Genomic DNA, 16,980 nt, shown 5'->3' with positions numbered 1-16,980 from the left:
ATCAGTTTATATAATTTCTCTCATGTGGTCAGAACTGTTGTAAATATAACAAACATGGCATTTATACAGCTTCATTGGGACCTAAAGTGTGCTAAAATAAGTGCATTCTTATGCTCTTTAAACAGTCTTTCTCTATTCCATATGGCAAGCTGCTTCTGAAACATGTCATTTCATAAACAATTTGTATATATAGAATATGGGTATACTGTAATTCAATTGAGAAAGGCCAGAAATCTATTGGACATGCTGTGTCCCCCTGGTTTGTAGCTCAAGTTCTCCTTTCCTTTCCTTTATGCAAGCCATAAAGCATACAATTGCCATATACAAAATTTAGTAAAACTTTGTTCTCCATTTTATGGAGAGTCTTTTTTTTTTCCTGTTCCACCTTTCCAAAAGGACTTCATCACCTTTAATGATCCTATGCAATAACAATAACCTAACAAAGCCATATTGTATCTAAGATTATTCAGTCAAAGAGGAACTTGCTCAATAATAACACTTTCTATAATTTTCTTCTTTATCACTAGTGGAAAGAAGCAGAAATGGAAAGGAAAAAAATAAATGTGCATCATACATGCAATTTCAACGATACAAGGTGAAGTTAAAGAAAAAATGTTAGCGCTTCAAGATTGCAGGGAATATACTTTCCAAGCTAAAGTAGTTTTTTCTCCTGAGAATTAAAATACCATTTTAGATTATTGTTTGCTCATCATATCAAGCTGGAATGAACAGTAGCCTGTCTACTTGATAAGAAAGAGCTCATAATGCCCCAAATCACATACAGTATAAGACTATGAAATAAAAGAGTAAACTAAAGAGCAGTTACAGAAAAGGATCTTGTACAATTGTATGAAGTGTTGACAGAAAGCACTACTACTGTCTCCACTGAACAGTTTGCTTCTCACATGAAGGTATGTGATATAACTCCTACCTTACAGCAAGAGTTTTACTTACACTAATTTAATCAAGTGTAAAATGATAGGAACATATACATGGTTGTAGAACTTAAATCTTACACACATTTTACTAAGTATACACCTCACTGAACACAGTGGGACTTCTGCATAAACATGCATAACATTTGGAATGTATAACCAAGATGTAGTCAAGCTATATTTTGTTTTAACTATGAGAGAACGTACTATTCATCCATTTTCTTGTGGAACTGCTCCTAAACAGGTGTATATCATTTCCAATGTTCAATGTCCTTACGAGGAGAAAAGAATGGTCCTTATCCCAAATAAAATGGTGAGATTAGGGTAAAAAGAAGAGATTAGGTAATATAGGATAGCTTTATACAAAAATGGGTGAGAAATGCTTAGGCTTCATACTCACTTACGCAAAACAAAAAATTTTAAACTAAAGTCTTCAAGGAAGAGTTGGCTTTTTAGGAAAGACCACACAAACTATTCCCTTTCCATCATTACCACTTTCCAGTCAAGACTTTAGTCCTAGGATATGTCCAGAAATGCCACTAAATTATCCTAGCTTTCTAGAATTTGGAGAATCTTGGCCTACTGTGAACAAGATTTGTGTGACGCTGCATCTTCTCCCTAGTTCCTCCTGCCATTAGGAATGGATAAATTCATGACAAATCAGAAGCACAATACTATCATCCAAACTGGAATTGCACTTTTAGAATGTAAAGAATACATTCTTATCGTTGACAAGAAAGAGTATCTTGACATACTGAGACATCTGCATTCAGAAGATGACCAACTGCCAAGAGACTTTTCATACTTCAAGACTTTATTTGCAAAAAAAAAGTTCTTTCTGGGACTTCGCACAAGACAAATTTGTGCAGAAAACTATTTTGCATAAAATGTGATATTTTCTGCACAAAATGTAGGTTTTGACTCCCAAAAACTCTCAGTATTTTTCACGAAGTATTTTTTTTAACATCCCTAACCACAAAAAATCTCACACTCTCACTCACCATGGCAAAAATCTTTTGAGATTATTTATTCTTGCAAGCAAGAAAAAATAAGAAAATACTACATCCATATTTGCTTTACGAGCCAGAATTGTAAACTAAGGTCTATTCTTGGATTATAAATTCTTAATTGTCAAGGGAAAAATAAGTCAAGACCTCTAGCTTCGACAAGTTACAAGCTACTGACTAAGCTTCAGGCACCATTACAATGCTTGTATACAGTAACCAGGATTCTACAGAGTCCTGGTTTATTGTGACATGCAAATGTAGCCATTGGCTTGCAGACATTGTCCAATAAAAGCTACTGGACTACAGTATATACTCTTTTTCCGTTTCTTATTCTCTAGGACTCACAGGGCAATACTGCTGTTTATATTCTAATAGTGAAAATATACAAGGGCAATCAGTGGCATTGAATATTATATTCCTTTAAACAGAACATGGCATAAACCCATTAAAATAAGCAGGTTTTTCCCAAAGAAAGTGAATGGCAAACTTTCTCAGAATAAATTTTGCCAAGATAAACCAAGGAGAGCATTACCATAAATCAGAGTTAACTTGAAGTCATGAAAACAACAACAACGATGTATTTGGATGAAGAGATGTCAACTTGCTTATTGTTAGGATTAGTCCAAAGGTTTATTATGCCAAAAAAACCACTTTTTAAAAAAAATATTAAAAGCACAATAGATTCAAACATCTAAACTTGCGTAACAAGGATGAAAAAATATAATTGCAGCTTACTAAAAATACAAGAAGATACTAGTATGTATCTATGCATAAGAAGCAGATAAGAAAATTTGAGATTAACTCAAAATGTCAACACACAGGTATCCATACGAAGTTGAAAATTATCTTCTTTGAGCTTCTATTTGATTCAGGAATAAAATAAAAGGAGGTCATGCTCCCCGAAATATAGCAGTGTCTTCTTGATTCTGTAATTTTATTCTGTATCTTAACGTTTCAGAGAAGGTGAGATGCCAAATTTGACTGTGCAAATACTCAGTATTGTTACTGATTTTCAACCAACATAAAAGTAACAAGATCTTTGCAGATTGTATTAGTTCTGTTAAGTCCAGCAGAAATGTTTAACTGGAGCAAATTGGGATTCAAGGATATGTTTTGATTGGTAAAGGTATTAATTTCACTCTATACTGTTAGCTAGAAACACTGGATGAAAGCACAACACCACCACATGTGAAAGTGGAAATCCATCTGACCACATCCTCTCCAACAAGTAGTTGAACAGCTCATTGACATATGCAATAGACGCAATGGTATGTGATATGGAGCCCTGATGGCACAGTGGTTAAATGTCTGTACTGCAGCCACTTACTCACAAACCTCAAGGCTGTGAGTTCAGTACCAACCAGGGGCTCCAGGTCTACTCAGCCTGGCATCTTTCTGTAGATCACTAAAAGAGTACACAGCTTGTTGGGGGCAATTATCTTACACTGTGTAAACCGCTTAGTACATCAGTAAGTGGTATAGAAAGGTACTTGCTATTACTATTACTATAACAATAATAACTTTAATTTCTGATTCCAATTTTTCTGCTTAACAGATTATTGAAATCATGCTCTCATGTGTGCTTTAGCTGTTCTAGTGAATAACCTATACTGTCTACCAAGAATTTATATATAGCTGAGGGAGCTCCTAAGATTATTATTAACATTTCAAATGATGTGATCTCCTTAGTGGTTTTAAGACAGCTTGCTCATTTTTTAGAAAACACAAGACCTGAAAGATTTTTTTCTGGATGCCTCCTGTGTCAAATATATATTTTTGTATTCACTACAAGGCATATGGATCATGCACTTATAACAAATCTATGGAGTATTGATACACTGAACTCATGTAGATTTAGTATTAGTTTGCTTTCCTATTTATATGTCTTTATTTATTACTTTCTGACTCCTGAGGTTCATTCATTAACTATTAGTTAGTCTACATATGAAGGAAGCACAATAGTGAGCAGAACCTTTTCACACCAATGTTCCGACTAGTGTGACATATGAAAATAAATTATGAAAACTAGAAATGTGGAGGTAAAAATGAAAATCTGAAGCATGAATAGGGGCCATAGGAAGTGGCTTTTTATCAATGGTTTATCTAGCTGGTTTGCCTGTCATAATTCACAATGTTTGCATCTGCAATGCAGAAATAATGCAGTTGGACACCACTTTAACTGCCATGGATCAACACTATGGAACCATGGGATTTGTAGCTTGTTGTGGCACCAGAACTCTCTGCCAGAAGCCAAATATCTCACAAAATTACAAATCCCAGAATTCCACAGCATTAAGTTATGGCAGTAAAGCAGAGTCAAACTGCATTCTTTCTGCTGTGCAGATGGAGCCAATGGCTCTTAGTGGTTTCCATCAAGGGTCTTTTCCAGCCCTAGCTAAAGATAGCAAGGACAGCATGCAAATAATGCCTGCTACTTCCCCATCTCCCTTCTTTTTTTTAAAATCCTCCATTCACAACCTAAAGGGTGGCATTTTTAGAGGTGACTGAGAAATAGTCTTCTCCTTCAGTTGCCAAACCAGAGACAAAAGGGACACATTAGAAACAGTAATTGCTAAGGAAATTGAATTTTCAGGCAGGCCACTCTGGGGCAGATCAGAAGCCTGTAAGTGATCCACCTGTACAAAGAGGTGCTGACCAAGATCCTAATCCTACAGAAGATCTTTCTTCCCATCTTCAACATTGTTAGAAGTCACAAATAATATAGGAGATTATATCTTCCAGCATTATTTTACAATACAGTGAAAAAAGAAATTTGTTGCACCACTAAGAATCAGTTCCTTTAAAAAAAAAACTGTACTATGCAAACATCGATCTGATTTTTATTCAGTGAAAGTGAAATAATTCAAGTTTCCATGTGTTCTGTAAAGATTCATTATTTTAGTACAACTGTGTGACTATCCATACTTCTTTAAAAATATCATTGATTTTGTATTTTCAGTAGCAATAGAGTCCCTAACTGTGACTGAAGCTTAAAAACCACTCGCCATACAACGATCATAACTTCTCTGAAAATAAGCAGCTTCCAGATCAAAATCACCAAAGCCAGAGAATGGAGTGTGGGGACAGAAGAGCATGTCTTCCTTGCTTTATGACAAGGGACAAATATTTAATGCAACTGGAATATCACTTGGAAGGGTTTAAGCATGACGGCTCTCTGAAGGAACCCTTACCTCAGAATCATCTGTAGATTCTTCATTAGATCTAAGATCCTGAAAAAGATGTAACAAGGAAGACAACATTACAAGGAGAAAAGGGTATGTGATGATCTAAGAACATATTGTAACCCTATGCATGTGTATTTACAACTTTGTCTCAAGGTAACTTACTCAACTCTGTATCTATACAGGATATTCAGTCCAAATCCAACTTCACTGCTATTTTTACTGCTGAAAGTTCAATCGTATCAACCCACCAAAAATCCAGGAAATTCTGATCACATTGCAGAGCAGTGTTCCCCAACCTAGTATCCTCCAGATGTGTTGGACTGTAATTCCCAGAATACCCACTTAGCATGGGCACCAGTTTTGGGGAAGGCTGCTCTTGGTAAAGGATGGGACTTTACATAACTCTTGTTCATTGATACTGGCTTGTATTATCTGGAGTGAGAAAGTAATATTAGACAATGGTCAGTCAATGAACACTATAATCATTTTGCTATTTTCAGATATGTGGAAGGTTTTATACAGTCGGCCTCCATATCCACGTATTCTACCATCTATCGCTTGACATTATATATACCCAAAACAAACCCTATTTTTGCCATTTTATGTAAGAGACACCATTTCACTATGCCACTGTATATAATGGGACTTGAGCATCCACAAATTTTAGTGTCCACAGGGTACTGTCCTAGAACCAAACCGCAGCGGATACCAAGGGCCCATTGTACTGCTGGTAGCCAGTCTTGCAAAGAAATCACCTGTTTCCTTGCGCTTGAATCCCAGGCCCCCAATAGGCCCCCGAAAAATTGGTAAAGGAAAATTAGCTATATTGGATCAGTGTATTTAATTCTAGTCATTTTTTCATGCACCAGTTGATAGTAAAATTTCAGCTTTACATCTGTTTATTTTAAGAATAATTCCATCAGAGCTTTACAAACAGGTGTATTAATCAAGAGACATATTTCATGATTTCTCTGTATTGATCACACAACTGATTCATACTAAGATTCCCTTCAGCTTGGTGAGGTTCCTTCTGCCCAGGTTTTATATTCTCCAAGTGCCCCACCACACAAACACTTCAGAGTATTCCACGTTCTGAATTATAGATGGGATAAATAATAATTGTGGGACCAACAGAGACTAACAAAATTCTCCAGGGAGCTGAATTATAATGTCTCCCATTCTGACAAGTTTTGTATGTTTCCCATGTAAGTAAGAATTTCTGAAGGAAACAAATTCCTCAAGGAATGAAGATAATTAGAGGAAATGAAGTCAATCAAGACATTATTTGTGCACCACTTTTCTAACCAAATGGCACCAGAGCACATCAGAAATACAAAACTCAAGAACACATATTCAGAAAACCAAACAGCACAATCATATTATGGAATCTAACGAGAATAAATTCAGAACATGTTTCTGCAGTGAATCTTTTGTATGAACATTTCATGAGTAGAGATGTTCATAGACATATTTATCCAGATCATATATTGTTCAATGCTCCTTTTACTGTATGACACTGCTATTCCTTCCCATCAATTGCTGAGACTTTTTTTCTGTGGTGGTTCACATGGGAAAGCTCTCTTTCCAGGAGAATTTAGATTCTACTGGATTTCTTTTAAATGAACAAGCAATTTAAATTCACTCAAGAAGAATTCTGGAAAGCATTATGTTAAAAAAAAAACACCACATTATTCTTGTTCCTACATTTCTCAAACCTTGAAGGAATATGTACCTTTAAAATTTCTCTTGCACCCAGCAATGAATCACACTGTCACATACACATATACACACACAAAAGAAATTGAGTCTGTTCTTGCTAATCTCTCATCTGTCCAGTGGCAAAATGTGCTGATACCATGCCTCCTCCAAGAGGTCAGCAAAATGAAGATTTACTTAACGTATTTATAGTTATCAATAGCAATAAAAGGTTACAACTAATATGCTGACAGTGAACATAAGCATTCTAAAAGCAGCATGGTAGAAATATTGTACAAGGAGATGGGATTCCAAACACTATAAGGTAACATTTAGACAATAAGATTAATAATCACAGTAGGTTGCATGTGTGTGATGAAGTGGATTGGGAAAGTGCATATAAATAGATAGATTACATGATGATGTTTATACCACAACTTTAGTTTGGAGCAGTAACTACATGGTAAAGATTCTTGCAGGAGCAATTTATAAAAATAAAACTGTATTGCACTGTGAGCTCTTTGAGGCTCAAAATTCAGACTTGCTATGAAAAAACACCTAAAGATCAAAACAGATTTTTTTAAAGTGTCAGTATGATATTTTTATCCACCAAATCTACTAAAGACTGAATAATGTTTCAGATTCCTAGACATTTAAAGATCTACATTTCCAGGTCCAAGCAACTTTGGTGTCTTTACTTTTCCCAAGCTTTTTTGAGAGATATTTCATATAAATTATTATCTTTATGGGCTTCCCTAAAGCTGGCAACTAATAAAAAAGTGATTGTGTTGATTGGCTTAGATATTATCATTACACTTTTTGCATAAACTAACATTTCTGAAATTAGTTTAAATTGTATCTTTTAGGGATCCGTAAAACAGGGTTGCTCAGTAAGTGGCCTTATAGTTGCTGTTGAACAGTAATTATTATCATCATGAATTATCAGCTATACCAATGAGGACTGTGAGCCCAACATTGTCTAACCCTACTTTAAAAAAGTAGGCTTGCTGGTGGTTTTATTTTCCAAAGCTCAGACTGAAAAAAGGGCCACCCCCTACAAAAGCTATATAACCTCTTAGAAATATTGACATCATTCTTTGAGTCATGCGACCGACATATCCTGTGCTAGGGACATTACAGTGTGTGTGCCAATTCAGCTCTGGGTATTTATGGCTTCCAAGTATCATCTGTGTTGAATAATTCATCTGAATTTTTAAAATATCTTATGCAAAACCCTAAGAATCATCATAGGACAGGAGATTAAGGATATCAAGTCTTTACACTAATGGTCCATTAATGTCTATATTGACTGACAGTGGCTCCCCAAGGTCTCTGGTAGAGAGGTTTTTCTGAACCAATATTTTGAAGCCAATTTTGATTGAAGTGCCAGAGATCAAGCCATGGACCATAAATAAGCAACATGTTTATTATACTACTAAATTGCCACCCTGGGAATAGAATGCCTCTCATGCTGAAGAGAAAAAAATGCAAATAAAAGATTAGCTTCATTAGTTGAATAGTTAGTTGTGTAAATAAAGGTTAATAATAATAATAGCTTTAATAGTTTTTTATTCTCAAAATGCTGCTTCATTTTTAGTGATTAAAACAAAGATGGGAGTGTCTATGAAATGCACAAAATAAAAGAATGCACATGACCCCAGACAACCAGTAAATGTTAGTACTATAACAAATCCATTGCCTGAAAAATAAAACAAAATGGAAGCAGACTAACAAACTGTGAATGGGCCCAGGTAACAAAGAGGTGCTCTTAGTCAGTAGACAACTCAGGAACCCTGAAAATGCAGATTCTTAGTTGGGGGGGGGGGGGATTCTTCTACACCTGATCTTGACCATGGATGCCTACATCTTGGCTTGCCTTTGCCCAGTTCTCACGAGAAGCATGGTACACCAATTGTACCCATTCCTGGAGAATGCAGACCTGGCCAGATGGTGACATACCCTTGTTATACATCTCTAATATGATCTACATGCATTTTAAAAGTATTTGGAAATTAAATTTGGTCCAAAATTCAGTGCTCGGCTGGTAAACACTGAATCCTGTTGTAGAAACAGGTACGCTACCATCTGTTCAAAGAGGGGGTGGTGATCTTTAAAGCCATTAATAATTTGGGATGAGGGCATCTGAGGCCTTCTCCCATCCAAGCTTGCATATCTGCTGAGATCATTCTTGCAAGGACTTTTCTATATCCAAACAATTGTGTATGTATTTTTAGCTGGGGTGAGATTTTTGGTTTGTGCGTGTAAACTCTGAAGCTATTATCCAAGGGAGGTCCAGTTCACTTCCACATTAATGACCTTCTGTAAGACAATAGGGACTCTTCTGTTTAGGGAAATATTACTATCCGTTTTTCATCATTGCCATCATCATCACTATCATGATCATCTATAGATCCAATAGAAAACTCAAACATAAAATTAAAAACAACACCCAAAAGGAATAAATAGTACAGTAAAAACAATAAAATAATTGATATCAGCTTTATCTAAAACACATAGAGAGCTCTAATCCTCTTTGCCTCTGAAAGAAATTTAGTAACGGCCAACGTTACGTTTGGGGACTTATCCTCCACCAAGAACCTGATATGAAATTGGACAGAACATCCAAACAACGTTTTCAGTAGTGGGATAATCATATTCTGACGCAACTCGTAAAAGCTACAGGACAAAGAAATATGCTTTATTGACTCCACTTCCATATTACAAGGGCACACCAGCAAATCTGCCTTGGAGCAGTTTGGTGGAAAAAAGTTGTATCTGGCCTGAGAAAAGTCTGTGATACTTTGGTACTGTCAAATTTATAATGTAGTCAGATGATTGGAAAGGCCCAGTGTAATGTACATTCAATGCACTAGGCAAACAGCTTACATAGGAGCGGTAACACAGATCTCCAAAAGCTATGTCCCAAGGTGTCTGCTTGAGAGATTTAAAGGCCATCTCCAATCCCAAATTAGAAAGAAGTGAAGAATGAAGAGACCAATTGAAGCTGCTTTTTTGCAAGAAGTTTGTGCAAACTACTTCATTAATTTTTTACTTTTAGTACTTTTAATTGCTTCAATTAGCATTTTATTATGTGCTATCATTTAGGGTTTTTAAAGCTGAATGTTTTCATTTTCAACTGGTAAGACAATTTTATTTGTTAAGATTTGTTTTCTGACCCACCTTGAATTCCTAGGAGAAAAAGCAGATTAGAAATAGATTAAAATAAAGTACATAAAAGAGGTTTACTTTAAAGACACACAAACTAAGTGTATTGACTGAAGAAAAAAGAAGGAGAAAATATTAAGCATGTGAAAATCATGATTCTATAAATCAGAACATAGCATCTTATCATGTACACAATGGGAGCCAATGGAGATAATCCTCTGCTGTGTATGCCAATGAAAAATCAAGATCTCTTGTAATCATGATGTCCAAATTAACACTGAATTATGGTTACAATTCCTAGTTCACAAGAGAATTATAACTTGCATACATTTTCAGGTGTTATGAAACCGTAGGTAAGGAGGAAAGAGGAAAAATCACTCTAGAGAGAAACTGGTAATGCACTGACACTTTGAAGAAAGCTAGCATAATGTCTGCAACAGGCCTTGCTATTCACAAATGAAAACATTAGCATCATCCCTGGGTAAGGACAATAATATGGTTCCTCTAGGCACTTCATGATATAAAGTGATGCAGGAAGTGGAAGCTAGCAGAAACCACCTTGTTAACAAAGGAAAAAATGAGATGTCTGCATAAGAGAACAAATAACTGAGACAGGATTTTTTTCCAAGTGGCCCAGATGGTTGCTTGCTCTCTTCCAGCATAATATTCCCCTCCAGTTAAAGAGAAACTTCTTTTCCTGCTACTGCTTTGTCTTTGATCCTCACGAGAAGCATGGCAGACAGCAAACAGCAGTCAACTGTGACACCTGTCACTCTGTCTCAATATTACATCCAGCCCCTGATTCCAAAAATCCTACCAAAATCCTTCCAAAAACCCTATCATAAACCCTTCTATTGGGATTTTGAAAAACAGACACACAAAAAATCAGAGTTTCACAGCTTTTAGATGTATTGATTATGTTTCCTGAATGCCAATAAATAGGTAGTCTGGATTCTCCAAAGAATTCTCCAGGGAAGAATCTCCTGTACCTTGTCAGATTCTTTCAAAGGAGGAAAAGGAATATGAATTCTACTAAATCATATTCTGAAATCTAATTACAAGCAATTAAGTATACAGGGCTGCTGTTTGAAAAGTAAGTTATATATTTGCATACTTTGGGTTCTGGACATTTGTTTCTGTGTGTCTTAAAAATTTAAGCCACCTAGATTTAGTCTGTGGCTGAGGTCTCTTACAGTCAGGGACTGAGGTGTTTGCAGAATCAACTTTAATGAATATTTCCTCAAGTATGTGCATAAATCAGAGAATAGTAATCAAACAACTATATACCCAATATTATTTTTACACAGGAATATAACTGTAAATCTGTATATCTAAGAAAGGCTCAATTCCCAATTGGAGCATGAAACCCACTGGGTGGCCTTGGGCAAGTCAAATTCTCTCAGTCTCAGGGGAAGGCAATGGCAAACCTCCACTGAACAAATCCTGCCAAGAAAACTCCATGATGGGTTTGCCTTAGGGTCGCCATAAGTCAGATATGACTCAAAGGCACACATCAACAGCAAGGAAGCTTAATGAGGATAAAACAGTCCATTTGAAATTACTGTTTATTATTGAAAGCATGCTATTTAATGTGTTTCAAAAGCAGTTAGGTTGTTTTAAATTAGTACCATTTTAACAGGACAGTTTATTTGATGTTATAGTTTTTATAAATATAGAACCATAGAGTTGAAAGAGACCACAAGGGCCATCTAGTCCAACCCCCTGCCATGCAGGAATTCACAATCAAAGAAACCCCAACATATGGCCATCCAGCCTCTGTTTAAAGACCTCCAAAGGAGACTCCATCACATTCTGAGGAAGTGTGTTCCACTGTCAAACAGCCCCTACTGTCAGAAAGTTCCTCCTAATATTGAGGTGGAATCTCTTTTCCTGTAGCTTGTTCCAAGTCCTATTCCCTGGAGCAGCAGAACACAAGCTTACAATTTGTGCAATAGCCATGCCACTGCTGCTTTAAGTCTCTCCTTTGGCGCTGCGTCATACAGATGCAGTGCCAGAGGAGCACCGTGACACTGCACACCATGTGGAGCAGCACACAGTGTCACAGAACCCTGGGGCAGAGTTGTGCATATGTCATGTGGATGCCATGCCCCAACTCCACCCCCAGGCTGGCCTTAATGGCTGGTCTGCACAGGGCCTATGATTCTATGAAAGCATATGCTACAAACTTTTTTCTCCCAGTTATTTCAAACATGCTACAAGATTATTTTCTGTGTTGATGCATGATAACACAGCTGTGTCTTTGAATGTTAGCATTTTTTAAAAACAATGTTAAAGACCACAGCAATTATGAAAAAAATTCATAGAATCATAGAGTTAGAAGAGACCACAAGGGCCATCCAGTCCAACCCCCTGCCATGCAGGAAAATTAAATCAAAGCATCCCTGACAGATGGCCATCCAGCCTCTGCTTAAAGACCTCCAAGGAAGGAGACTCCACTACACTCCGGGGGAGTGTGTTCTACTGTCAAACAGCCCTGACTGTCAGGAAATTCCTCCTAATGTTGAGGTGGAATCTCTTTCCTGTAGCTTGCATCCATTGCTCCGGGTCCTAGTCTATGGAGCAGCAGAAAACAAGCTTTCTCCCTCATCAATATGACATCCCTTCAAGTATTTAAACAAGGCTATCATATCACCCCTTAACCTTCTCTTCTCCAGGCTAAAGATCCCCAGCTCCCTAAGGCGTTCCTCATAGGGCATGATTTCCAGGCCCTTCACCATTTTAGTCGCCCTCCTTTGGACACGCTCCAGTTTCTCAATATCCTTTTAAAATTGTGGTGCCCAGAACTGGACACAGTATTCCAGGTGGGGTCTGACCAAAGCAGAATACAGCGGCACTATTACTTCCCTTGATCTAGACACTATACTTCTATTGATGCAGCCTAAAATCACATTGGCCTTGTTAGCTGCCGCATAGCACTGTTGACTCATGTTCAACTTGTGGTCTACTTGGACTCCTAGACCCCTTTCACGTGTAGTCTCGTTCAGCCAGGTGTCCTCCATCCTATATCTATGCATTTCATTTTTCCTATCTAAGTGCAGTACTTCACATGTCTCCCTGTTGAAATTCATTTTGTTAGCTTTGGCCCAGCTTTCTAGTCTATTCAGGTCATTTTGAATTTTGATCCTGTCCTCTGGGGTATTAGCTACTCCTCCTAATTTGGAGTCATCTGCAAATTTGATAAGTATGCCCCCAATTCTGTCCTCCAAGTCATTGATAAAGATGTTGAATAGCACTGGGCCCAGGACAGAACCCTGTGGGACTCCACTGGTCACTTCTCTCCAGGATTAAATGAAGCCATTGTTGAGCACCCTTTGGGTTCAGCCAGTCAATCAATTACAAATACATGTAACAGTTGCCTTGTCTAGCCCACATTTTACAAGCTCTTATACTTGCTCACTCAGAAATACAGTAAGCTCTACTGAGGCTTACTCTCAGGTAACTGCATACAGTATACAGCCTAACTCCAGGTGCCCTTTCTATACAATTATAACACTATGATTTCACTTTAAATCCCATTTCTGCATCCAACTGGAATCCTGGCATTCGGAGTTTCATGAAGCACTAGATCTCCCTGGCTGAGAATTCTAAATGTGCCTCTCCAAACTGCAAATCACATGATTCTGTAGGATACTGCCATGCAGTTAATGCTGAATTGTAGTACTGTAAATGTAGTGTGAAAGGGTCAATGAACATTTCAATCAGAAATGGGGAATTTATGGCCCTCCAGGTGTTACTGGACTGCAATTGTGTCATCCCTCACTATTGGCTTTTATAATGTAAAATGGGAGTTACACATATAAAGGGATATATGCTCCACATCCGTAATATAAAAGTAAGCCTTATATAATGTGAAACCAACATGTAGGGAAACAAAAGCAGACTATCTCCAAAAGTTTTTTTTTCTTTATTACAGCTGCAGAACAAGATATGACTTTATATTGTTATAATTTTACCAATGGAGTAATGATCCTTAACACTTTAAAATTTGACTTTATATTAGCGTTTACACAGAAGCCAATTCCACTGATTTCCATGAAACTCACTCCCAGGGATCCAACTGTAGCAAGGTGGAAGGAGAGACTGGGAGAGTTGGGAGGGCTAAGGAGGACCAGGTGGAGGAAATAAGGACAGGACCCCCGGAGGAGGAGCCAGAAGAGGAGAGGGCGGGGTGTGCAGAGAATATAAGGAAGGAAGAGAGGGCTTGCGCGGGGAGAGGGAAAAGACGCGGAAGAGGTGGACGCGGCGAGGCGGTCGAGCTAAGAGGAGGGAAGGTATCTCAGAGCCCCCAGCGAGTGGGAAGGCCCGTCTCCCTGGTGGGGAGAGCAAGTCCGAGAAGGCCCGGACCCCATGAGGCAGTCAGGCTAGTCGACCCGAGAATAGAAGGGGACTTCGCCTACCCGGGGGAAGGTGACTGGCGTCGACGAGAGCCTGGGAGTCTGGAGGGTGAGTCGTGGGACCCCAAGGGCGAAGCCTGGGAGCAAGGTCCTCGACCCCAGGACTGGGAAAAGGCAGATAAGGAGGCCTTGGAGAAGCACGCGGGGGGAAGGCGAGGCAGGGAGCCTACCCGGAACCACGAGGAAGGACCCCCTGAAGATCTACCTTAGGCGACTGGGAAAAAGGGAACCTTTTGGACACTTCGTTTTGTTGTCTATTTGGCTGTTACCTTGTTTGTTGCCAATAAAGGCGTTATTGTTGCTGCAACTCGGTGTGAGAGGAAAGTTTGTTTCCCACGTGCGCAGGAGGGCCGGCCATTTTTCCCGCCATGCAACCTGCGGCACCAGCCCCGCCCACACCAACACAAAAGGATTGCATCTCTATGTACATCTCTGCATTGACAGTACGATGGATCCATATGGGTCTAAATAGCTGAATTTAAGCTCCCTTGCTAATTTTCAGTGGAACTGACCACTCTTCATTCATGAGTTTCAACCCACAGGAAACATGGAAGCAAAAGGCAGGGGGAAGGGGGAAATATGCCCAAGGTATCACTGCCAATGAGATTAGTCTGGGGCTGCATTTGCTCTGCAGAAATAATGCAGTTTGACACTGCTTTAGCTGCCATGGCTTTGCAGTTTTGTAAGAGATTTGTATTTTTGTACAAGATTTAACCTTCCCTTCCAGAGATCTGAAAAAGATCTCAGAAAGAGCCCTCCCTCTATGGCAACCTGGAGGGAGTAAGGGGGTGGGAAGGGGCTAATTTTGAATTTTTATTGTATTCTGTATGTATTTTTATTGTTGTAACCTGTCCAGATTCCTTGTGATTGGGTGGCCTATAAATAAATAAGTTATTATTATCATCATCATCATCTCTGGTGCTACTACAAACCAACAAGATGGAGCCCTGGCATATAAAGCGGTGTCAAACTGTATTATTTCTGCAGTGCAGCTTGGGACATTCTGAGGATCAGGCCTAACAGCTGTCCACCTTATTCAATTCTGTTTCTTTAAAACTGCTGTCCCATGTTATTCAGTTCTATGTCTCCACGATGCAGGTCCGAAAGTAAACTTTCCAATGGAGCAGCCCTCCCATAAACACTTTGAGTTGTGCTTCCCAGTTATTTGACAATCTTATTCAGGGTGACCAGATGTCCTACCCTGAACGGAGGACCCCCGAGCAAAATGGAGGACATTTCAAAACAAAAGCTTAAAAAACATAGGGAAATATATACATAAATCCTTGCTTCTTAGGTCCAAAACACACTGCAGCAATAAGGTCCAGGACAGGCCATCCATTCCAGCCTCCTCTGCCCTGGAGGAATTCCAAACTGTCCTCCATTTTGAGCCTGACTTTGGTCCAAAACCCACTGCAGAAATAACCCATCTTGAGATCACTTTAGCTGCCCTGCCTCAGTGCTAGGGAATCCTGGGAACTGGAGTTTATGGTGGGCTCTGAGCTCTCTCTGACAGAGAAGGTTCAATGTCTCACAAAACTAGGATACCATACCATTGAGCCAGGGCAGTTGAAGCGGTCACAAGATGGATTATTTCTGCAGTTTTAAATAATAATAATAATAATAATAATAATATCTGCTGTTATCCGCCTCGATCCTCTGCAAGAGGCGGGATGCAAATAAATATTATTATTATTACTAATATTATAATCAAACTTTTATTTCTATCCTGCTTCTGTTACAATCGGAGCATCTTACCCTGTAATATCACAACAATGCATTATATGAATGACCCACTCTTCCCTCCATCCTTTCCCCCCCTTAAAATGACAATTAAACATATGACAATTAAAATATTAGACTCTATTAGAGTCTATTAGACTCTCTAGAAATTAAAAAATCATAACACTGGCCCAAAGTCAGGCTCAAAATGGAGGACAGTTTGGCATCCCTCCTGGGCAGAGGAGGCTGAAATGGAGGGCCTGCCCTGGACCTTTATAGCTTTGGTCCTGACTTTCAGTTCTGCCCTGCTCCTATCCCTGAAGAAATGCTTCTCCACTCTCTTTCCCCATAGAAAACCCCTAATAAACCCAAAGATCCCTATTTGTCTCTCTCTCTAGGGCCCCTTGCCAGCCTCCCTTGGCCCTGGATCCACAATGTGCCACCCCTGGCTCTCCATCGCAGCCCTATTTGCAAGTGGGGCTCAGGTCACTCTTCCAAGCTTTACCTTCTCCTCTGCTTCCGCCATAGTGATGCCGGCTGTCACGTGACAGGGTCGAAGCAAAGCATGCCGGGGAATGTAGTTTCCGCCTCAAGGCTCAGGAGGAGGAGGAGGAGCAGAAACAGAGCCAACTGTACTCTCTCTGGGGAAAAGCAGTGCTTTCTCCCTTCAGGAGTTAAACAAACAAACAAACAATCCAATAACACACATCATAAAATGACACAATCAAACATAGTCTGCATAACATCCACAAACACAACCCCTATCCCCCCACACCAAACCAAAGACTATAACAATAAAATCTTTAAATATAGCAAATCCAAGAACATCCCAATTTAAACCATGATACCTTTATGGGGC

The 16,980-nt window shown here is 38.9% G+C and overlaps 1 protein-coding gene across 2 annotated transcripts in view; it reads right to left on the bottom strand.

Moving 5' to 3' along the window:
* LOC149309501 (vacuolar protein sorting-associated protein 41 homolog) overlaps positions 1-16,680 on the bottom strand; it is a 121,454-nt gene extending 104,774 nt beyond the window's left edge. Inside the window, exons 1-2 of one of the 2 annotated variants that reach the window (XM_089532575.1) lie at positions 16,627-16,680; positions 5,134-5,172 (exon numbers count right to left, since the gene is read on the bottom strand). In XM_089532575.1, coding sequence (XP_089388701.1) covers positions 5,134-5,172; positions 16,627-16,647 — 60 coding nt within the window. In that variant the 5' untranslated portion in view covers positions 16,648-16,680. The remainder of the gene's footprint in view (positions 1-5,133; positions 5,173-16,626) is intronic. The other variant, XM_089532576.1, reaches the window with a different exon arrangement.
* Between the last annotated feature and the right edge of the window lie 300 nt (positions 16,681-16,980).

This window comes from Sceloporus occidentalis, unplaced genomic scaffold, assembly GCF_023333645.1.
Source record: "Sceloporus occidentalis isolate IW3139 unplaced genomic scaffold, rSceOcc1.0.p SCAF_7, whole genome shotgun sequence".
NCBI lineage: Eukaryota > Metazoa > Chordata > Lepidosauria > Squamata > Phrynosomatidae > Sceloporus > Sceloporus occidentalis.
This window is presented reverse-complemented; position numbering and strand designations above follow the sequence as displayed.